This window comes from Myiozetetes cayanensis, unplaced genomic scaffold (genome assembly GCF_022539395.1).
Source record: "Myiozetetes cayanensis isolate MyiCay16 unplaced genomic scaffold, myiCay2020 scf1, whole genome shotgun sequence".
In the NCBI taxonomy this organism is placed as follows: Eukaryota; Metazoa; Chordata; class Aves; order Passeriformes; family Tyrannidae; genus Myiozetetes; species Myiozetetes cayanensis.
The window spans coordinates 33,189,110-33,212,182 of record NW_026086604.1 but is presented as its reverse complement, the minus strand read 5'-3'; the positions used below and the strand labels follow the sequence as shown (position 1 = coordinate 33,212,182).

The 23,073-nt window shown below is 38.3% G+C and overlaps 2 protein-coding genes across 10 annotated transcripts in view; one reads left to right on the top strand and one right to left on the bottom strand.

Moving 5' to 3' along the window:
• The window catches only part of CSPP1 (centrosome and spindle pole associated protein 1), a 63,508-nt gene extending 62,038 nt beyond the window's left edge, over nucleotides 1-1,470 (top strand). For all 9 annotated transcript variants that reach the window (XM_050318460.1, XM_050318417.1, XM_050318443.1 and 6 more), the window contains one exon: nucleotides 1,074-1,470. In XM_050318460.1, the coding sequence (XP_050174417.1) occupies nucleotides 1,074-1,300 (227 nt within the window). In that variant the 3' untranslated portion in view covers nucleotides 1,301-1,470. The remainder of the gene's footprint in view (nucleotides 1-1,073) is intronic.
• Nucleotides 1,471-4,036: 2,566 nt separating this feature from the next.
• The window catches only part of ARFGEF1 (ADP ribosylation factor guanine nucleotide exchange factor 1), an 87,300-nt gene continuing 68,263 nt past the window's right edge, over nucleotides 4,037-23,073 (bottom strand). The window contains exons 24-39 of the mRNA XM_050318363.1: nucleotides 22,982-23,022; nucleotides 22,724-22,893; nucleotides 21,969-22,120; nucleotides 21,635-21,807; nucleotides 20,480-20,640; nucleotides 19,697-19,827; nucleotides 18,741-18,870; nucleotides 17,636-17,771; nucleotides 17,409-17,547; nucleotides 12,083-12,152; nucleotides 9,378-9,507; nucleotides 8,391-8,530; nucleotides 7,956-8,124; nucleotides 7,334-7,472; nucleotides 6,263-6,380; nucleotides 4,037-5,519 (exon numbers count right to left, since the gene is read on the bottom strand). Coding sequence (XP_050174320.1) covers nucleotides 5,355-5,519; nucleotides 6,263-6,380; nucleotides 7,334-7,472; nucleotides 7,956-8,124; nucleotides 8,391-8,530; nucleotides 9,378-9,507; nucleotides 12,083-12,152; nucleotides 17,409-17,547; nucleotides 17,636-17,771; nucleotides 18,741-18,870; nucleotides 19,697-19,827; nucleotides 20,480-20,640; nucleotides 21,635-21,807; nucleotides 21,969-22,120; nucleotides 22,724-22,893; nucleotides 22,982-23,022 — 2,164 coding nt within the window. The 3' untranslated portion in view covers nucleotides 4,037-5,354. The remainder of the gene's footprint in view (nucleotides 5,520-6,262; nucleotides 6,381-7,333; nucleotides 7,473-7,955; nucleotides 8,125-8,390; nucleotides 8,531-9,377; nucleotides 9,508-12,082; nucleotides 12,153-17,408; nucleotides 17,548-17,635; nucleotides 17,772-18,740; nucleotides 18,871-19,696; nucleotides 19,828-20,479; nucleotides 20,641-21,634; nucleotides 21,808-21,968; nucleotides 22,121-22,723; nucleotides 22,894-22,981; nucleotides 23,023-23,073) is intronic.

The following is a 23,073-nucleotide window of genomic DNA, read 5'->3' as shown; positions in this document are numbered from 1 at the left end:
TTAGTTTAAAATCAAATTTTAAAAAGTCATCATTTTTTTCTAAAATAAAAACCTTAAAGTCAGAAAAATCATCCAAATACTTAATTAAATGACACAAATTTCTAAAGGGAATTATTTGATCACTAAAGAATACACAATTCTGTTAAGTTTTGCTTGAATTAGGATGTTTCTGCAAAAATTGTGTGCTTTTTTTTTCCCTAAACCAGATTTTTAAAATATTTTTCTGCCCACCTTAAGCACACACCAACAAACCAGAACTTCTTCATTTACATGACTCAACTTTAAAGGGGAAAACATTGCAATTTTCTGTTGTTCTTGGTGTGTATCTGGGGATTGTGTAATTTCGTGGCTTATATACGTAAATGTAATGAAGCCAAAAAATGAACAGCACAGAGAAATTTATACATTTATATCCCTTCATATGTAGTAAAAATTTATGTTGTTTGATAATCCACACTAGGAACGATTTGTTTAAGGTATTAGGTATGATTGCTAACAGAATGGAAACGAGTAGAGTTCAGACCCCAAATTCAAAGGCAAGGCAGTTCAGTTTTTTGTTTGGTGGGGTTTGTTTTGTAGCTGGAAGATCACAACGTACCCAGTTTCAGAGTGGCATGCACTGAGGTTATAAGCTGTGCTGGACTGTGATACAGACTCACTTGCATTTACACTGTTAACCAGTGGTGAAGTAATTCTTCCAAGTAAGAGACTGTCTATACAAGAGTGTTAGGCCATGCCACTGTAATTTAATGGCCTTATTTTTAAATGCATTTTTAGGCATATATGCACTGACAGATTTGACTTTTCCCTGTAACAGGAGCTTTTGGGAAAGCCAGGACCATCTACTGAGTCCATCCACTTTTGCCTTTGCCCTTGTTGACCTGGTGGTGGGGGTGTGGAGCTGTTGGGGCTCAGTTCCCCAGAACATCAACAAGTGTGTGTCAAGTAGAAGCAGCTGTGATTTACAACCATTATTTATGCATTCTTTGCAGACAAGCAACCCTGTCGAATGTGCTAAGATGTGATAACCTTCTGTCCCCTTTATCACGTGCGTTGCTCTCCTCCTTTCCCAGGTGATGACATTTCCTTAGGAGACATGGATGACCTTTGGAAGCGCCCTCCATCCCACACGGGCAGACGCCCCAGTTCCGTCGACACGGTCGCGACAGAGCCCTGGCTGCGACCAGGAACTTCCGACACGCTCCGGAGACTGATGGCTGAGCAGTCAAACCCTGCCAAGCTGACTCCGGAGAAGACGCTCCCGCTGGGTTGGCAGGGCCTCTCCACCGCGCACGGCTGACTCGGCCTGCGGGAACCAGCTGTGCCTTGCGGCCGAGGAGGAACCGTCCAGCACTACCGCACTTTCCAGGGTCTCCTGGAGGGAGAGTTCTCTTCCGTGTACATAGTGTGGAGTTGTGTGTGTGTGTAATTTAAAATAGCAATAATAAAGATTCAGACACTGCAGTGTAATGGAGATGTAGCACAGGGATGTGTTCTATTCCATGCTGTGGGAAGTGGAGGAATAGCTTGGCAGCTTTTGCACTTTTTATACAATTTGGTTTCGCCCTCAGAGCTGAAACACAAATACAGTGTGGGGTGTGTGTGAATTTGGTATGAAATCAAAGTTATTTTTTAGCTTTATAGTCAAACTCCAAAACTGTGTGGAGCTAGAGTAATCCAAGAGCAGAGGGGCATTAGGTTTTTACCAAAAGCGTGAGTAACCTGGAGAAGGACCCTTGCTTTTCGTTGTGCATGGAACAGCAGCAAACATTTCAACAAAAAACAAATTACTATTAGCAATTTGTCGTATGTTCCCTGTTACGTGCTGAAAATACAGAAATTGTTGCAAATATTTATGTTTCTGATTGAAAGAAGAGCTAAAATAAAGTATTTTATTACTAAAATTATTTTTGTTAAAAAAAAAGTGTAAGCAGATTTCAATTTTCTTAATTTATCATTTCGTTCCTCTTACATTTACTTACGAACAAACTGGAATGTTAAGGCTGTCTTCAAAGAAACAGGAAAACACATGGAAGATGTGTTGATTAAAAGCACAGAGCTTTAACAAGGACACATAGATGGAAGTAAGATTTTAGGAGTTCAATGAACTGAAACACTAAGGTGAAATAATGGTAAGGCTGCAACTTTCCTCTTGGTTAGGAAATTCCCACCCTGATGCCCCAGCTTAACCAGGGTGGGGAGAGAAAACCACTGATGAAAACAGCAAACTTGTAAAAGTATCTTTATTTTTACTAAAATGCCACTTTAAATCTTTTGTAAACCTGCTTGAAGGCCACAGTAGTTCCATGATGACAGCAGGCAGCTCTTGCTGAGAGAGACGTCCCACAGTCTTGTGTTGTGCTTCGCTTCTTCATGGGTTTAGCATGTGCTTTCCCAGAGGGATTTGTCAGATCTGGCTAATTCTTACCCCGAATCTCTGGCTCAGCAGTGAGAAGGCTCACGATGTTCAGCGGTGTGGGTGTGACAGAAATGGCCAGTCATGCAGGGGCTTTACTGTAATCCAAGATCTGCGCTGGAGCACAGGACAGGACCCACAGTTGCTGCATTCTGAACTTCCTAGAGGCAGGAAGCACAAAGGAACTTCAAGCAGCTGAGGTGAAAATGTTCTACAACACACTTACTCACCCCCCACCCCAGCACCTCTCATGCTGAATTCCACCTTGTGCATTTTATCTTGGTCACCCGGCAGCCTTGCCATTGGTTTTGATGCCTGATGGCTCTTTTCAGTTGCTTCACAATTTGAACTTTGTGATACATTAACTCTACTAACTCCAGGTTACATACAGAACTTGTCTTTTTCCTCATATAGGTGCCTATGTAGTCTAATTATTCCTTATTCCCTTAACTTTAATTGAAGTTTTATCCCCAACAGAACCATAAAGTAAACATTACCCTAAGAAACCACCCTCATTTCACTGCAGTAAGTTTTGTAAATGCCACAGACCACCACAGGCCAGCATTCTTTTCCTCCAGTTCAAGCCAGGACACAGCCCAGCCCCTCTTCACTGCTGCTGTGGCCTGAAACCAGTGAACTTACTTTAACCTCACTGCTCAACAGCCTTTAGCACCATGAATTACACTCTTTCTCACAGCCCCCTTGGGCAGCCGGGCTGCTACTCAGGATCCTCTGGGTCCATCAGCTTTCTCTGCATCTCCACAGCTCAGCTGTCAAAGGCCCTTCTGCCTTCCTAAATTTTTTAAACTTTTCATCATGACAGCCTTACCTGCAAAATAAATGTACCTGCACACTGGTTTAAGATTTAAACACTGCACAACAAACTGGAAAAGTAAAATATAGCCCAAGAGGGAAGGTTGTACAATTACAATTAAGTAAAATAACCTCAAATCTCCCCCTTCTGACATCGGTAAATGCAATTTAGCAAATCACAGGTCATGGAAGTTGATTCCCATCTCTGGGTTTTCCAGAGCTTTTTCATCAAACTGCTTACGTTTTTGGAACACGCAGTGAGGGGCAACTGGAGATTCATTCCTCTTCAAGAGAGGGGAGGCTCCCTCACACACCTCCTCAGTCTTCAGACTGCTCTCCGGTGCTTGTCAGGCATTTTGCGGGAACACACTGGAGAACAATCCAATTCCACTTTTACTCATCACATCAGAGATGCTGACAAAGCTCTGAGCTGGCTGATGTGTTCCAAGTCAGCAAGCATCAGAACACCCAGCCTTTGCCTCCCAACCACCCTTTCTCCCTTGTCAGTTTGGTGTTTATATTTTAATCCCCAGAAAGCAATGCCCAGGATTTGTGTTTCTATCTGTGCAGCACTAGAGGATTCATTTGACACTTTTATTCTCCTCCTCCTCCCTGCCCTTTTTTTTTTTCTAATTTACCATTCTTTTTCCCCCCGTATTTGTCTCTAACAGTGAGAAAACACATCATAGTCAACCAAAGGGCACTCACCTTTCTGCCTCCGGGAGGCCATGGTTTGAAACAGAGGCATGAGAGGCAAAGCAAACTGAAACAAGTAGCTGTGGATTAGACTGGTTTTGATTGCACTGATGAAAGAGTTCAAAAACTTTATTGACCTATAACCTGATTAGAATATGCCAGATGAGAACCAAATATTGTACAGAAAGTTGTACAGAATTTTTTTTTACATAGAAAACTTTACATATCTGTACCATATACATTTTGTCCATCTGAAAAAAATTTCTACATCCATTGTAATACAGAATGCTTGACAATCTCGTCTGTTAACCATCAGAGCACAATTCACAGTATGAATACATTTCCAATAAATTTAACCATCCCCAAACCATGCCAGATTTGTTACTTGAATATATTCAACATTAAATTCTGTACATAAGAGTGAAATCTACATCAAACAAAAAACATCTGACAGCAGACACAACCTAGACTTGTTTGCAGTGATTCAAGTTCCAGTCCTTGAAGGATCATCATTTCAATGGCTCGTTATATTTAAAAGCCCTAAAACAAGTATATTACAGGTAGTTATGTCAGTCGTGATATTTCTACCGCTGTTCTTGACAAAAGTCAGCAACACTAACTTCTGGGCTACAATGAAACAAAGCAAAACAAAACAACAAAAAAAAGAGGAAGAAAAATCACAACCCAAAAAAAAACAAACAAAAAAACCCAAAAACCAAAACAACCCAAAAACCAAACCCAAACTTCTAGTGCATTTGGTAAACGAGTAAGAGTTATGGGCTTTCAGCAAATCAATATTACAGAAATAAAACAATTCGGAAAGAACTGTATAGTGTTAAAGAGTTTATATTACAGACCTGCATCTCTGTACATTTTCACAGAAGGATGATTACCAATGTCTCAGACAGCCTGAGTGTGCAAAAATCTTAGAATAAGAATATCAGACATAGTTGCTAAATATCTTTTACCATGAACAATAATCTCCATTTTCTTTCCACTATAAACATTTTATCCTTCAAAATACAGCTCTCCTGAGTTGTACTTCTCGCAGAAGCTCAAACCTTTACATATATATGTTTCTTTGGGTACATTTTACTTTCACACCCGCCATAAACATCTGTTGCTATACTGTTGTCTAGGACAGTAAAGGATACTGCAGCCCATGCTGACAAGGGGACTGTGCTAAAAACTGGCTCTGTGCTCAGCACGAGCCAGGGAAGAGAAACCGGCAGAGATAATCCATCAGGAAATAAAGGGACTGGAGTGTTGCAAGCCTTAATTACAGTTATAAGCGTCTGTACCGTTAACCCTTGGATACATGTTGCCATACAAAGAAATCATTTTTATGGATATCCAGACAGAATGGCTCAGCTACCTGGTCCTTTTATTTAGCTGAGGAATATAAACTTTTAAACAGTGTCACTATCTGCTACTGCTTGCTTATTCCAGCCTCTTGTTCTGGTGGTTGGGATATTTGGAAAACCACACCAATCCGCAGGAAAAACCTCCGTAAAACGGCTCGAAGCTCAGGAATAAGGTCAAACTGCATGATTTCACACAACAGAGGATAGTAGAACGATGCATGGGCTTTGAACTGCAGAGAAAACAAACAGAAGAAATTAGTCTATTATACATCACTACACCTGGGAAAGCACATTGCAAGATATGAATTCTAAATACTTCCCCAAATCACTGTGAGAAACCCACAAAGTGACGAGCAGAAACATCTTTATAACCCAAGTTAGCAGTGCTAGAAGAAGGCTATGACAGCTATGACGTACTCTGACAGATGCTCACTAGTTACACACAGCTCCTTACTAATGCTTATTCCCCACAAGGAAATATTTTTTATTATCAGTTTTTTATTGTAGTTGGTCCCTTTCACTTAAGTATTTCAGCCAAATTTTGTTAGAAACAGAGAGAGATCTAAATATGGATTTATTTACTGCAGAATTGCTTTGGAGAAGGTCAAGGTGATGTACATGTAGCACTGGAGGCAGAAACAGGAGTTAATTCTTTGAATAAAATATCATCACTAATCCTATTCTTCACCAGGAGAGGGGTAAAAGCAACTTAACATGCAGTTCTAAAGGATTCCAGCATCTTTCAACTTCTCTCAGACACATTTTATTTTATCACTCACTGCACCTTCACGCTGAATTATTACTGTCAGTATCTGTCAAATGCAGTTTGAATGTATATTCCCTCAACAAAGGAGTGTCTACAGAGCAGCAGGAGCTTTTAAAGCCAAGTCTGTAACTGTGTGTGAAGAACTGGCCTAGAACTACTTCTTACCTGTAAATGTTTTCTGAAACACTATTCCAAACAGTTACTTACCCGTTCATCACTTATCTTCAGGACTTTAGTCAAAAATAAGAGTAAAAGATTAGTCCAGGCTTCCCGATGACTTTCTGATGTAAGAGTCAGGAAATAACTCAGAGCCTCACTGCAGACACTAGAGAGAACACAAACAAAAATTAGTAACTCGTATTTCATTCTAAGCTCTACTGCAGAGAAGGAGCTTTGGCTTTGCAACACACGGCAGTAGAGCCCTGGTGCAGAACAGCATCGTTTTATGAAAGCCACTCTAAGCCTGATTAGTGAGAGAAGGCAGTGATTTTGTTCAACTTAAACCCTAAGTCCTAGTACTTCAGCAAAAAATAAGCTGACAAAACATTATTATGTTGTTTGTGCATGTATTTGAAGTGCATCAAGTGCTCTCTGAGAGGTATTAAAATTGCACGGGACAAATGCTATGTAGACTTTAAGAACATATCTCATGCTGATGTAACCAGATAGTTTTCAGCTCTGCTTCCTGGTCTGTGAACCTTAAAGTCTTAGCCTCAAGTGTTACTGTCATAGTTTTAAGCCCTCTCTTATTCCAACACTTGCTTGAAAAGCTCTATAAACAAAAAACATTCAGGTGAATCTTAGCATTCACAGTGATGAATAATCAAAAAGCCAAAAGCCTCTCTCTGTGTGTAACACAAAGCTGCTCAATCCCAGTGTGTATTTCTGCAGATGAGAACAGTGTCAATTCCCTAAAATACCTGAGGTTACTGAAAGAAAAAAAGGTTTAGGTGACAGTTGCCTTCCTTTTTAAAGAGGAGCTGTAACAAGCCCCCACCTACCCACATTGATACAAAAAAAGGTGACAAAACCTTTGTTCTCTCCTGCAATACATATAATGAGAGCAAAAAGCACAGACAGCATCAGTAGTTGGAGGCACAGCACCCTCCACAGCACATAAAAACTCTTAGTGTTAGCTGTGACCACCACAGCACACATTAGCTCTAGGAAATTTACCTCAAACAGAGAAGGTGTACCCTTTTAAATAAAAAAACTCCTTTAACATCAGAAACAACATCAACAGGATGGACCTACACGGACCAGCTACATGGACCTTACTTTAGTAGTCTTTGCTGGACTTCCTCCCACGCACTGGTCCGGCTTTCGTCCATGTACATACGGAACAGGATGCGCAACCCACAGGCCAGGCTGCTCGTCTCCTGCTTCAGGAGATTAGGCTTTGATTTGCCTTTGAAACCTAGAGAAATTCCAAGCATCCTTTTTGATTTTTGGTACAACTGACGTTCTCCCTAACAGTCCCCCACTTCTTCTAAGCATTTTCCGCACGCGGACAGTCGGAAGAATGACTCTGGGTAATTAATTTCTCATGACATTAAGTACAACGGAGCACCGCTACAAATGAACCTATTTATATATGCCACAATTGTGTTTGGCACCCATTTTTACATAAGCTTCCAATTAGCTGCGAAACCTGTGTTTATGCCTGCAGCTTCCAAGCACGTGACTCCCACTGGCAGCTGTAACTCAGTGAAACCTTAAATTTTAGGAAACCAGGAAGATATTTGCACCTGCACAGATGAGGTCTCCTCCCCTTAAGAATCCCGGGGTCATAAAGCTAAAGCCTGATAATCAGTTTTTACATTCAGCAACTAAGGAGTTTTGACCTTCAGAGCACAGCAGCACCCTGTCACCAAGTATTTCCCCAAGATGACTGACTCACCTGCTTTCCAGAGAGCAGTTCTCTGCTCATTGTTTGAATTAAATGCTTTAGCAAATCTGTGAGATTCCAGCAGACAATCCAGAAGTTTGAAAAGCTGCTGAGATGTGAGAAAACGATACATCCCCTGATCTTGTGTATCCACGTGGACATCAAAGTCTACAGCATCTCTCTATTAAAAAAAAAGGAAAAAACCAAGGATTTCAAGTAAAAATTCACAGCTTTGTTCAGCAAGCTCCTGTGATAACGCAATCCCACCCTGTTGCCCTGGCACAGCAAAAGCAATTTAATGCAAGTTGGAGAAGATCTCAGTAGTCTGATGGAAGTTCTCAAATGCATCTAAAAACTGTAAATTAGCAGATGTTATAGGAGTTCGTGAAACTTTATCCACCAGAGGAAAAGCTGTTAAAAAGAGAGATACCTATCAGTTCTACTTACCTGTGCTGCTGCTAGATTCTCTGCATCCTCTTTTTTGCTAGTTGCTGGGAAGAACACAATGTTGTCGATCGTTTGAATGAGTTCCAGCTGTACAACGCACTTGATCAAAAGAGCAGCAAATAACTTCTGTTCTGGAAATTCTTGAAAGAAAGAGAAAACTACTTGTTAACTAGGGAACTGCAATACTTTTTCTTTTTTTGAGCTATTTTTGAGGGTAAGTTGAAGAACAGTTTAATTTCAAGCCCATTCATAAAACAAACCAGTTTCGAATTACTAAAACCAGGACTTACGATCATATTAACAACTGGCACATCTTAAAAAACTATTTCCTGAAGTCATCTGTGATGTATTGGACAAATATTCACTGTTACCTAAAAATCACCAAAACGATTAACTTAGGATCTTGGTATCAGTGCAATAGCAAGAACCTGAGGCTGTCACAGGCTGTCACCTGAGGCTCAAGACAGTACTGGTGTCATGGTTTGTTTGCACTTGTGGGAAGTACTAATACCACCACAGTCACGAGCATTTAAGCACTAACACATAACTTTGCACAAGTATCTTAAGGGTTTCATATATTCTCTTCAAATCATAGACAGGATTTTACAGCTACATTCTACAGCTGTATTTTCAGCTACAGCTTCTGTTGCATTTTGCACTGAAAGATCTTTGCTCCTAAGACAAACAAAATTATTACTCATTTACACAGCATTGTAAGGAGAACACTGTTTTTAATATTTTGCTTTGGGTAAAAAGCCGGCAAGTTAGCAGTTGAACTCTTTGATTTTTAAAACAGAGGTCAAAAGTGTGGACCCAAAGCAATTCAACAGATTTCTGAAACACTACAGGAAGACAAAAATGCAAACAGTGATTTTCTTCTCGTCATGTTTCTAAAGTTATAGCTGGGGCTACAACTACAGATATCAAACATCTGCTAAATAGTACTCTTAAGAGAGATAAAATGCCAAGTCATTACAAAGCACGCACTTGGTGTTGGCCTGGTTTTACTTGTTTCTTCACCTACTGTGGCCCCCATGCTGGGTTGATATGGGCGTCCATCTGAAGGTCTAGGCTGAATGGAATCATGAATATCTACTGACTTCTGTGAGACTGTATCCTGAAAACAAAGCCAAGAAAAAGAAATTAACTTACAAAAAATTTCAGCAAGCAATTGTCAATAGTGCTCTGCTCTTCACAGCTTAAGACACTTGTTGTTTCAACACTGCACTTTTATTCACTTTAGTCACATTTGATATTATCATTCATGAAAGACCCATGAAAAAGATGACCTAATAAGAAAGATTTGAAAATTTAACAAGCAACAAATACTTCATTACACAGTAAAGTTAATGTATTCTGCAGATAGGTTTTTGTATTCCACTCAACCATTTAGCGTGTCAGCCAGCAGTTTGGCTTTTACCAGGTGAAGTGTATGAGGTTTACTGCAAGGTTACCCTGTTCTGCACTGAAAAAAACGCTCCAGACCTTCTGGGAGAAACTGTTTTCCTTTATAACTGGTGAAAATGTGAACACACAGTTCTTAAATGACAAGTCCAAGCAATACGAAGCATCATCAGACTTTCGTCTTTACTTGCCTTTACTCCCTTGAGTGTTCTGAACCGTAAGCTCCTAACACGTCTGTGGATGATACAGGAACTTACCACAGTGAAATGATGGAGTGGAATACATTTATATCACGAAAATACTCTAATTTATAATTCTTTTGCCAGAGAGCTGCTTCAGCAGACTTCTGCAATGTGTTCCAGTTCTCCCTGTTACTGTGTTATCTTGTGAACTGGAACTCAGTGACTTTGGAAGAGAAATTGTCGAGGCTTTATTTTTTAATAAATATCTTCCCTCTTGACAAGTTGAACGTAAAGTATGAAAATGAATACCTTTTATTTTAATTTCAGAAAGCATTCATTGAAAGAGGGAAATGTAATTAATAACAAAATATGCTATCATTAGCTGCAAAGTACATATATACATGCACATATATATATATGGTGACCAGTGACAGGACCCCAGGGAATGGCCTGAAGTTGTGTCAGAGGAGGTTTAGGTTGGATATTAAAAAAGGTTCTTCAACAGAGGGTGGCTGGGTGCTGGGAACAGGCTCCCCAGGGGAGTGGTCACAGCACCAAGCCTGACAGAGTTGAAGAAGCATTTGGATGATACTCTCAGGCACATGGTGTGACTCTTGGAGATGGTCCTGTGCAGGGCCAGGAGTTAGACCTGATGATCATTGTGGGTCCCTTCTAACTGTGAGATATATATATATAGATTTATGTATAGAATAATGTCCCACTCAATAACCCAGCATTTCTATTGGCACTTGTTCCGTAAGTACCACTGAAGACTACACATTAATACCCTTGATTGTGCTGTTAGCAAGACTTAAAACTAAACATACAATTCCTATAAAGAATGTATCAACTTCTTATACCAGTAAAACCCAAGGATTTCATCTCTGAAATATACTTATACTATATACTTATACTAAGTATAAATATATATTTTAATAAGTATCATGTCTATACATAGCAAAACACTCCATCATATTTGAACTACCTAAAGAAAAATGAGATTAAAATATCTAAAGCCTGCAAAAAATCTACCCTACCAAAGAGATCCAAAATATTTCTCCTTTCATACTATTTATAAGTTCTGTTAATTTTGAAGTTGCAAAGTGTTTTTTTACACTGAATACGAAAAAGAAATTTGAAAATATTCACGTTAAAAATATTTCAAAGAGAAAAGATCCTTCAATTTACTTAAGACTAAGACATTTAATATATCTGCCATATATGCATGCTACTATTGACATAAATGGATCAAAAACGTAGCCAATGTTTAGATCAAACATTTTACACATCCAACCACTATAAATGAGTCATACATGATACAGCATGAACGTACAATACCCATATAATGAGAACTGGCCATCACAAACATTCACACTCTGTTTCAAGTAAATTACGGTAACACTCCATAAATATAAATGGAAGGAGCCTGTCTCTCTTGGTAGAGCTCATTTGGGACCATTATCCTTGAACAACTGTTATCAAATGCTTCATTAATCTATAAAGAACTTTATGTAGCAATCTTGTGGGAATTTCAAAAGACAAAGTTAATTCTCATCACTAATAAAGTAGGTACAGGGCTGTCAACTTGCAGGTAAATCCAAATTAGACCCCAGTTTATTCAATCAGTGCTAAGCAATCTCATGGTTATACAGATTTCCTATTTTAAACACTGATGCTTAATTTCTTATTACCAGAGAAAATTTGAAGGAAAAAAAGAAGAAGTCAATCTGTCATTCTATCCTCCTTTAGCATTTTCTCACCTTGCCAATATATTAAAGAAAAAACATGACCCAAAACAGGAAACAACTCAAAGCCTAAATACAGTACTAGAGAAACCTATGAGACACAGAACATTAACTAAAACAAACACAAGTAACTACCTAAAGCCAACTTCTGGAAGTTATATATACTGCAAACAAATATGTACTTCTTTATCAATTTGTTCTTTGCTATTTTAAAGCACTAAATAGAACTCTACCTGGAAAAGAAGTTTTCAAGTAAATCAAAATTGAAAAACATCTTTAAACCAAGTATATTTTTCACTTATTCTTCATCACAATTGTACCCAGCTCTTGCAATCTTAAAATATTTATTTCAGCAGCTTACCAGTTTTTCTTTTGCATCAGAGGGAGAGCCAGAGCCAAACTCTCCTCCAACAGGTCGCCAAGTCAGCAGCCTTTAAAAGACAAAACCAATATCAAATTTACTAAGTTTGAAACACAAATCACAACCAACACTCTAAAAAGTCCACTTCAATGGGGGGGGGGTTTTATTTCCATTAATTTAATTAATGGAAGCTAAACATAAAAAGAGTATGATAAAGATACATCCATAAATTAATAAACTCATGTCAGTTCTAAATACACAATTTTTTTTCCTTCACACATATTGAAAAATGTCAGTATTGTGTTTTTTGAACTTCAATGCTTCTGCTAGCAACTTTGGATGGACAACTGGATTACACAGAGGTGAATTAATTTTTCTCAGAAATACTGGATTTGATTTAAGGCAGTGTTCTAGTGCCATTAGTGGGCTCTGTTCTCCCACACAGCCTTAAGCTTTACCTAGAATAAGGAATTAATCTACCCCAGAACAAATCTGCATGAATATTTGGAGATGTTTTGCATCCTCTGCTTGGGGTATGTTCCACCACTGTGTTTATATTTTCACTGAGGATTCATTGCTGTTACATGGTATCAAATCACTGACAACACTGATCATTCCCTGCTGATTTCCTGTAGATGTTGCTGTCTTGAAAATCTTCACCTCAAGCACAAAAAAATTTCTCCATTGATTGTCACTTATTGAGGCTGTCTGTGCTCACCAAGAATTGAGGGAAACTGGATTAAATAACTTAAGTGGTCCCATTATCTCTCTTTCTATCAAATCTGTTGCTACAAAAAAGTAAGATTAAAGTTATTTGTCATCATTAAGATCTCAAACTATTTAGTTTCAGTCTGTGTGAGGCAACGCATGATGGACATTTACGCCTGCACATCCTAAAGCAGAGCCTTTCCTCACTGTGTTAAGGTTCTTAAATTAATGTATCACTGATCTCCAGACAACTAAAGATCAGATAACTAGAAAGACAAAATGGAGATAAGGAAATATAAAATCTTGAGGCATGTAATGAGACAACAAATAAAGTAGAACAGAGAACTGAATTGATTCTTGAAAGCTACAAGGACACAAACTGAGGTCTTGGAACAATGAGCCATTATGAGCCAGTAGAGGCCAGACCATCATAATTTGTGAGAGGAACCAATTCTAACTCCTGAATTTCTTGAGGACAAGAGGGCATTCAGGATGGTTGTCTCAGCACCAGTAAGCCAAGACATGCTCTCATTAAGCTTCAGAAAATTTTGATCAACAAGATCTAGAAACAGAACTTAAACAAAAAGAAAAATAAAAGAACTATCAAAATAACCTAACAAACTACAGCCTGGATGAGCAAACAGTGAGGTGGATCAAAAACTGGCTGAACAGCCTAGCAGCTGGTGACGAGGGGCATAAAATCTAGTTGTAGTCCAGTGGTACATCCCAGGGAGCAACACCGGGTCCAATTCTGTTCAACATCTTAGTGAATGATCTGGGTGATGGGGAAGAGGACTCTTAGCAAGTTTGCTGAAGAAACAAAAGTAGGAGGAGTGGCATGATATACCAGAGGGTCATGATGCATCCAGATGGACCTGAACAGGCTGGAGAAATGGGCTGATGGGAACCTTGTGCAGTTCAACAAGGGTGAAGTGCAAAGTTCTTCGGCTGGGGAGGAACAACCCCACGCACCAGGACACGCTGGGGGCTGCCCAACTGGAAAGCAGCTCAACAGAGAAGGCCCTGAGGATCCTGGTGGACATCAAGTTGGACATGAGTCAGCAGTGTGTTGTGTCTCTGCTGCAAAGAAAGCAAACGGTATCCTGGGCTACATGAGCAGAGGATGGGGATCCTGCCTCTCTGCTCAGCACTGTGTCCAGTCCTGGGCTCCCAATATAAGACACATGGACCTACTGGAGAGGGTCTGGAAAAAGGCCACAGAGGTGATGAAGGGACTGGGAGCATGTCTGCTGTGAGGAAAGGCTGAGAGAGCTGGGACTGTCCAGGATGGAGAAGAGAAGGCTCAGGGCATCTCAACAACATATCACAAATATCTGAAAGGACAGAGCAAAGAGGACAGAGCCAGGCTTTTTCCAGTGATTTGCAGTGCCAGGACCAGAGGCAATAATATGAACTGAAACTCAGACGGTTCCCTATGAATATCAGGGAACACTTTTTCACTGTGACAGTGACCAAGCACTGGCACAGGTTGCCAAAAATGACTGTGGAGCTTCCCTTCTTCGAGATATTCAAAAGTCAGAATATGATCCTGGAAAAACTGCTCTGGGTGGCCATGCCTGAGTACAGGGGTTGGATCAGACAACCTCCAGAGCCCCTTCCAACTAAAGCCATTCTGTGTCATTCTGTATTAAGATCTTCAGCTATCAACACCTCAGTGGTTCTGTAGAATCTTGGCAGCAGTACAGTTTGTGGTTTTCTAGTGAGTGATCCCTGCTGAAATTGGTAGCTGAGTAAATATTCTACCACATTTTCAAAACAAGGAAATAATATGATCATCTCTCTTTGCAAGAAAGTAACTTGCCAAGAACCAGCAGAGGCTGATACTGCAACTAAGAACTCCCACAGCCAACGTTGCAGCTCTTAAATTGAGTAAGTTAGCTACACAATACTTGGAAGATGTTTCATGTGAATGGTAATAAAGAACATATGTAACCCTATCTGATCCCAGTAATAAGAACCTCTGCCAGAAGATATTTTACACTCCAGAAATTCATAGTATCTATTTCAAGACAATTAGCAATTAAAGCACTTGCCCAGAAAGTTTTCATATATACCACTGTGTGACTTCTCTTCTTCAATTCAACATTAGCTATTGCGTTACTTACACATATGGGTAAACAAAGGTAAAAGCATCATTTGCCTTCTTCTCTAAGTACTGAGGTAGCCTGCACAAAAAGCTGGGTATTAAAACTGCATTGTCAAAAAAAAAATTAATAAAAATTAAGGCTGGGAGGGCAGGAAAAGCTCTGTTGCAAAAATAAAAGGAAAAGTTCTGTTGCAAAAATAAGGCTAATAGAGGGACTAAGAAATACAAATATGGGACATCAGCCAAACCAGGAGTCACAGAAAAAGAACTAGATCCCATGAAAATGAGAGGGAAAAAAAGAAGTATCCTCCTAAGACTCAGAAAGAGAAGTAAAAAGAGATGAGTACAAAGTCTCCATTAAGATTATGAATACCTGCATATTGTTATCATAATTTTTTCTTACCCATCTAAAAAGCTTCAGTTTTAATCAAATGTGGTTGAAGTGAAAAGACTGTTTTGAGCAGTTTTTTGTCATCCAACAACCGTTGGTCTACTTTCACCACGGAAAAGGAGATGAATTACATACACTCAAGGGATTACTCTCATATAAAATACAAGTAAGATTTACTTTACCCTGCAAAAGCTGGGAACCTCCAAGAAACTAAAGAAGGAATAATATTACGAAGTTCTCAAAAGAAGGCATAGAAAGATGAAAAAAAGGAGATGGGAAGACTGAAAATCTATGGAAGGAGTTGCATATTCTCCTAGGAAAAACAAAACTATTTGAAAAGCAGAAGTGCCATAATCAAAGGGAATAATGCACATATTTCAAATCAGATATAACTAAAGGCAACAAGAATATTTTGAACGTGTCTAAATATTCAGATATCCAAAATGCTGCTGCAGAAAGGTTTCTAATATCCAACTATAAGAACAACCCAGAAACCTAAGTTTTGATCATGTGCTGAAATCAAAGCAAATATTCTGCTAGTGAGTATTTACTTCAAAATCTTTTCAAGTATGGGACATAGCAATTTAGGGCTAATTCAACTGGACTTTTACATTCAGAGATTTGGGTTCAAATTTTATTTTTGGCAGTTACCAAAATGCAGAAAAAATATCTTGCTAGCTCCCGAGTGTTTCAGCTTTATTTCAGTATTATTTTTGGATGGAATTAATTCATACCTACTCACATAAAAAAAGTAGGTGAGGTAGTGACAGATTTTATCTGTCAATGAATGAATCTGTTTTGGATTTTTTTCTGGTAATGAAGCTATCTGATATACAACCCTAAAATTAAGGAAAGACTGACAGAAGGTATCTCCTTTTGCTTCAGTCACTTCAAGCCTGAAATAGGTCCCAGAAGAAAATGCTATGAACTAGCTGACAGACACAGAACAAATAATAACATCAGATTTGAAAACAAGTAGTGTTTCATCTCAGTGTTGGTAGCACAGGGGAAAAACCCCTGAACTTTGGCATAATGCTGGACATGACTTTTTGTTACTCTGCCCTCTGATGTGCATTGTATAACATAATCCTCTGAATGGTGAAGCCTTGTTCCACAAAGCTTCACATCAGTTACAACACGAAGGGAAAGACAGTCACTAATTATGCAAGATCATTTTCATAAAAAGATCAAGATTCACAGAGACATATGGTGGAAGTCAATCATCAGCCACTTAGAGATCTGTAAGACTTGAAGCATTTTAGTATTTTGTGGATGTAAGACTTGATATGTATGCAGGTAACCAGAGAACTAAGCCAGAGCTAAAACACTGAGGAAACTTTAATTCAAAACCAGAAATGCTACAAGGAACTGTGGGAAATACACACACAGAGCAGGTCTCCCGCCTCACATATCGAAGGCCTGATGCATGTGCAGATGCCCACTAGGCTGCTCTTGTACTGTTTTTACTTTCTCTTCTTATCTCCCTTCCCCCAAGTCTGTAGGAAAGAAAGCTTTGAAGTTTTACACAACCTGCAGTTATCTTCCTTGATAGAAACTTCATCTGTTTCAGCAAGAACAGCCCGAGGGAAAGACAGAATGTTACAGTTCCCACACTACTTCTCCTAGACTTAAACCTTCCAGGTGCAGAAGGTCTCTTGAGCAAAGAAAATCCTTAAACAGCTCACCCTTCCTCCTCACCCAAAAATCTTCTGTTTGTCACCCCTGCCTCCCCACAGTGGAGAAAGCTTCACATGTAATTCCAAACAGCAAAGTCTGCCTATCAACAGCATTAGTATATTACAAAAAATAATTAAAAAAAATCAGACAGTACTTCTCCAAAAGTCCGATGTTGTCAAATTGAATCAAGTTATACTTTGAGGGTGGTTGGTTTTTCAGCTCATCTCCTATACAGTATTTTAGGTTTTAAAAGTTTATCATTTATAGTATAAAAGTATACCTAGAACCTAACTTATCATTATGCTTAAAGAAAGTCTGTTTCTCTTTAGTCCACACATAACAGCTTTTTGTTCACCCCACTTATGAGATATCTGAGAGTTTGAAATCAGTGAGTCATTTAGTTGAACTATTTTAGAAAATATAAATATTAACAGTTGTCTTACGCATGAGGGATTGTAGTTTTGAAAATATCCAGCATGCAAGTGCAAGTTTTGTCCCAGATTTCTAGGGTAAACTTTTCACCATTTAGGATGACAACATTCTCCAAACAGTTTGTACCAGATCGTGCCAGTTGTTCATTGTCTGTAAAAGACAAACAGTGGATTTGTTTATTCGCATTCAACACAGTAAAATGTTAACATTGTTTTAACATAATCTGGTACAGTCCTACCTTGCTGCACACACCAGTACAGCTGTGCAAATATATCATCCAAAAGAACATCACTAAGTACTTCTAAATACTGTGTGAATACATCGCATATTGCATAAAGTGCATGGTTACAAGTAGTTGTCATCCATTCTGCTTTCTAGGAGTGGAAAAAAAGAGTTACAACTTTTAAGGTGACACTTTAGGATACACATAGAGATGGATACATGTATTTACTTAATTTGAATTGCTTACTAGCGACATGCAATTTGTTCCTGTATCTCAAAACCCTCAAAACTTGGAGCCCCAACTTTTGCTTTGCTAAGTAGCATGTTTTAAAAACCTGCAGAAACAGACAAACAACTGTCTCAGTGTCTAATCCCAGCTCAATGATTTACCACCACATCAAAGCTGTGTTTTAAGTATTTTCCAGAGAATAAAAACTCGGAAAGTGAGGTATGTCCTTCCACAAACAGCTAGACAAGGCTTTCCAAACAATCGAAAATTTTGGTCAAACTACTAATATTAATAATTTACACATAATTTATACCTTTAGGTCCATTTCTGTTCAATTCTTTGTCAGAACAGTACCTCGTTCTGGTTTGGCAGGTCAAAACCTAGATGGCTGGTCAAAAGAGTCCAGTGAAAGCATAGTGCTGTTCTGGGGGATTTTCTGTTTGGTTTTGGGTTGGTCATGGTTTTTTTCTCCCTTCTGCTTTTTTTTTCCTGAGGTACCAAAAATTTTTGAACTAGTAGAATTTATTTCTTCTAATTATGACTTCACTGCTGATTACAAGCCTCACTTCATTGAGTATGCTCTGTGTCTCAAATTCCAGACATCACATGTAAAATGCTACAGTTCTTATAATACTACAGATATTTTATTTTATGGTATTCCTCTGCTGTTCGCAGTGTAAACTATCAGGCCTTTTACACACACGAAAAAAATGAGAAAAGTGACAATACCTGCCCAACAGAATGTCATTAAAACAAAATAAGGCTACTAAAATCATACAGGTCAACCACATGAGTTTTGAGGTTTGCCTTACGCCACTTGATAAATCTATATTACAGCTTTTCTGCTGTAAATATAGTTTTCATGTAAACTACATTTTCCCACTTATTTCACCTCGGTCTGCTGTTCTGGTAGTTTCATGTTGTCAAATATCCTGAAGACAATCCGGAACAAATCTTGCCACCAGTGTTTTTCATAAGTATGGCCGTATGTCTTCATTATTTCAAACATGACTGTTAAGCCCCTGAAATGAAGAAAGAAAAACATATACTAAGAGTTACAGAAAGACAACATGTGTGAGACCAAATATGTCCAACTGCAGCAACAATAACAAACTCAAATACTGTTGAAAACATTATACCTGGATCTGGCACACTAGCACACAAAAATTAAGTGGAAAATCAGCTTGTAAAAAAAGCACTTTATAGTCACAGGCAACAGCCACAGAACTGTGGTAATTTAAAGCTGAAGTAGGAAAACAACTCCATTACCAGGGATAACAAGAACAAACAAACAAATATTTCCAGGAAGGAACAAGTATTAACCTTCACCAGCTATAAAGGGGAGTCCATATGCACAGCTCACATGTAGATGTGCATATTTAGAGTTATTTGTATACAACCTCTTTGTATTTTGCATCTCAACTGCAAGTGAATATACTTTATAAGGGAAAAGCCATATTGAAGGAAAATAAGCAAGTTTTACGTGAGATCAGAGTACAGTTTTCGATTTTTCAACTGTTTCTGCAATCTTCAACCCATGAATAAACCTGGTATAAACCTAGTTTTAAAATCCCCAAAGTAAGTATTATGGGTAAGACACACAATGCTATCACAACTACTTCACTACTGATTATAACAGAAAATAAGAATGCTGTATGTAAAGAATACAGACTAAATGTCTGCATTCCAGCATCCATTTAAAAGGTGTTTAGTGTTTCCACAGTGGTATCACCCAAATTTAAATACGCAAATCATTTTATGATGGTTACATTTAGTAGAAGAGTTGCTTTTATTTTAGAAGTGTAAAGTAAGCCTTTTAAAATTTGAATTACAAATACTGATTGTTACCTGGTTCTTACATCTAATTTGCATCTATTGATGATACAGGACAATTCAAAGAGAATTGGGAACCACCCTCGCACCCACACTCTGTCTTCGGGAGCTACATTCATATCATCACTTGTGTATTCCTTGAATGCCTTTAGAAGAAAACACAGGGTTATAAAGAGTCATAGGAGTAAGATTCTTCAAAATAAAACACAATCTGGATTGCAAATAACAGTCTCTGCTGTACTAGTATTACATCCTGATACTTCAGGTGAGCCGGCAATCAAAATAATACTGAGAAGGCAAAGAATTTTTCAAAGTACTCCTTAGTTATTATAAAGACTAAACTTAGAAAAATAAAAAGATTATCCAATTTGATCATCAGTTTTTGCTTATAGTTCAGTGTGAGTCTCTTGCTGTCATTTTCATAGCACTGAAAGTGAGGATGTATCATAATATTTTAAGGATATCAAGCATTTTTGCTTATGCCATTACCCATTCTTCACAACATTTCTCAGTAGAGAGAGATCCTGAGATATGCTGATTCCCAGCAGCTCTCAGGAACACCAGTCATCAGCTGAACCAGGTGCATAGGGGTGGGCAAAGGGGAATGAAAGAAGAAAAAGAAATTGCTGATCCTTTCAAAGCCGGTGGCGTTTTATACTCCCATTGTTTCTGAATAAAGTATATTTCTCATTAATCCATGAAACTTGAAGGGAAGCCAATAAGTTTAGCGCATGTATTTTTTCTTTACAAATGTACTATTGATTAAAACATTTAAAATTTAGCTAATGCAGAATATACCTGAGGTCTGTCAGATACGTATTTCGCACAGTGGCGGATGAGGCGGATCGCTTCCATACTGGTATCTGGAAATGCTGCATTGCAGGCAAATTCAGACAAGCACTTTACTGCATCCTGGAAAGAATCTATGGTTGCTGGGAAGTGTTTTTCAAACACGATTGCTGAGAGAAAAGTGTGAACAGAAGAAAAAAAAAAGTGTCATGCTTTGAAATCTATTAATTCTAATATGAACTGACTGTAACAGAAGCCATGAGAGATCAGTTCATCAATTGGTGCTGTCAAATGCCTGAGTAGTAAGAAAAACTAAAGAAAAACACCAGAAGAATGGTCTAAGAACAACAACAACAAAAATCACCTAGAGGGCATTCCATTTGGACAGTAAATAAGTATTTAAAATAAGATAGCATCTAGACTAAAGGAAGGAAATTTAACAGTTAAGCAAGACCAGAGCAATAGGTTTACTGTTTAACACTGGTTTGTGTGACCAGAGCTTAAGAGGGCTACATGAAGTATGGAGTTACATTACTAATGGACTTCCCCCTCTGCAGCATGTTGCCTCATTTTTAAATAGTTACTTTTCAGGATAAAAAAATGCTTCATCAAAGCTGAAAAAATTTTAGAAACTTGCAGAGGTTGAGACAGAATGAAGAGATCCCTTATGGTCCTTAAAGCCTGTGATCTAGATTAGAGTGGGAAGGAAAAAAAAAAATTAAAATCATCATAGTGCCACCTAGCTCAGCACTTTCTCTTAAACAGGGCCATGTAGAAGCACAATTCAGAAACATGGAAAAAGACAGACAAGCAACATAATACTAAAATGACTACACTTCTTTTTTTTTCTGGGGTGAAAAAACATAACATTCTTCACTTAAATGAAAATCTACACACCAGGTAAAATTATCCAAGGTCTGACTTACTTTATTACAGAATGAGACAAACATTTTTTTAAAAGGCATAAAGACAGACAGATAACTATCATCTTAGTGAATGACTTTCGTAAGTATTTTCCCAGAGGACTGGTTGAAAAGTGTAGATTGGTTCTAAGACATGAAGCAGGCTTTGCTATGCAGACTGTGGAGTCAACAGACAAACAAAGCTTTTCAGGCTCTGGAGTGACACACACTTCCCTGACATCTGAATATCGTTCATACTCACTGACAATGTGCCCTGTAGTCTGGAATGCCAGTTCCACTATACTTTCATCCTGATCTGAGGCTGCCAGATGAAATACTGAAAAAATGTTCTTCCAGCCAGAACGAATGTTAGCAGCCTGGGAATTTACCATCTGTGCAATACACCGTACAACCATGTCTCGAATAGTAGGAGACCTAAATTAAGATAATAAATAATATATTTTTAAACTACTTTACATAATCAATTAGAATAGTATAATTTTCCAACTATTGATTTTACAAAAGTAATTTGAAACATTAATTGCAAAAATTGATGCTTGCAATCCCAGGCAATTCAGTTAATTGGATGTTATTACCTATTTCTCTTCATGATATGTTCAAATGGTCTTAGGAAGTCCTTCTGGAATCGGAAATTAGCAAGTTCTCCTTTTTCCAAGAACTTCATTGACAATTGCCTTAACGAGTCTACTGCAAAAATAGCTACATCTTCATTGGGATTGCAGCCAACCTGAGAAGGTTGAATAGAAATGCATGGTAAGCTTGCACCAGAATTCTTATGGATTCAGCATGAGCTGCCTATACAGTTGATAACGGAGAACTAAACAGTGCTGGAAAATTCACAAAAATACACAGTAGCCAATTCCATAAACCACACTGTTAATGGAATTCAATAATCCCTAACCAGTTCGAGCTATTTTCTACATTAATTAACCTGGAATTTAAAACTTTCTAAAAATAAGCAAGCTGTCTACAAAGACTTCAATAGCTGTATTAAAAATGCAAACAAACATTCACCTGATAAGCAGTCCATTTACACTTGAACAGAAAGCATCCACAAAAATTCTAACACAAAACTAATGGCAGCCAGTTCTAGACCCAGGTCATGATAAATTAAAACGTATACTTGTGTTTTTACATTTATTATGTCGTGTACCTCTGCCTTCTCACAGGCCTTTTCAGCTTTACAATTTTTGTTGGTTTAAGGTACTTACACAGAAGGACAATAAAACCAGTATAATTCAGATAAATATGTGCTTCTCCAACAAACCTCTAAATAAAATTAATTTGTACCAATAACTGGAGTATGCAATAGAATCATTAACAGGGATACCTTATTAAAATGATCGCCAATAACTTCCCAGATCCTAGACCACTGTAACCTTATCCGTCCCATGTTGTAGTAAGAAATCTCCACTATCTTCTGCAGACTAAACATTCGAGGGTGGGTAGCAGACAGCAGCTCATCCATAGATACAGCACAAAGCCAGCGAACAAAATCCACTGTTAAACAACCACAGATTTTAATGCAATATTTTTCCAAGGTTTAGTTTACAGGGGTGGGGGTGAGTGGGGAAGAGATAAAACCTACCAATAGCATTTCCATCCAACCTCGTAGATCCCGTAAATATTCTGCAAAATGCAGTTAAAGACATTGTTACAATTTCTTAAAAAAAAAAAAAA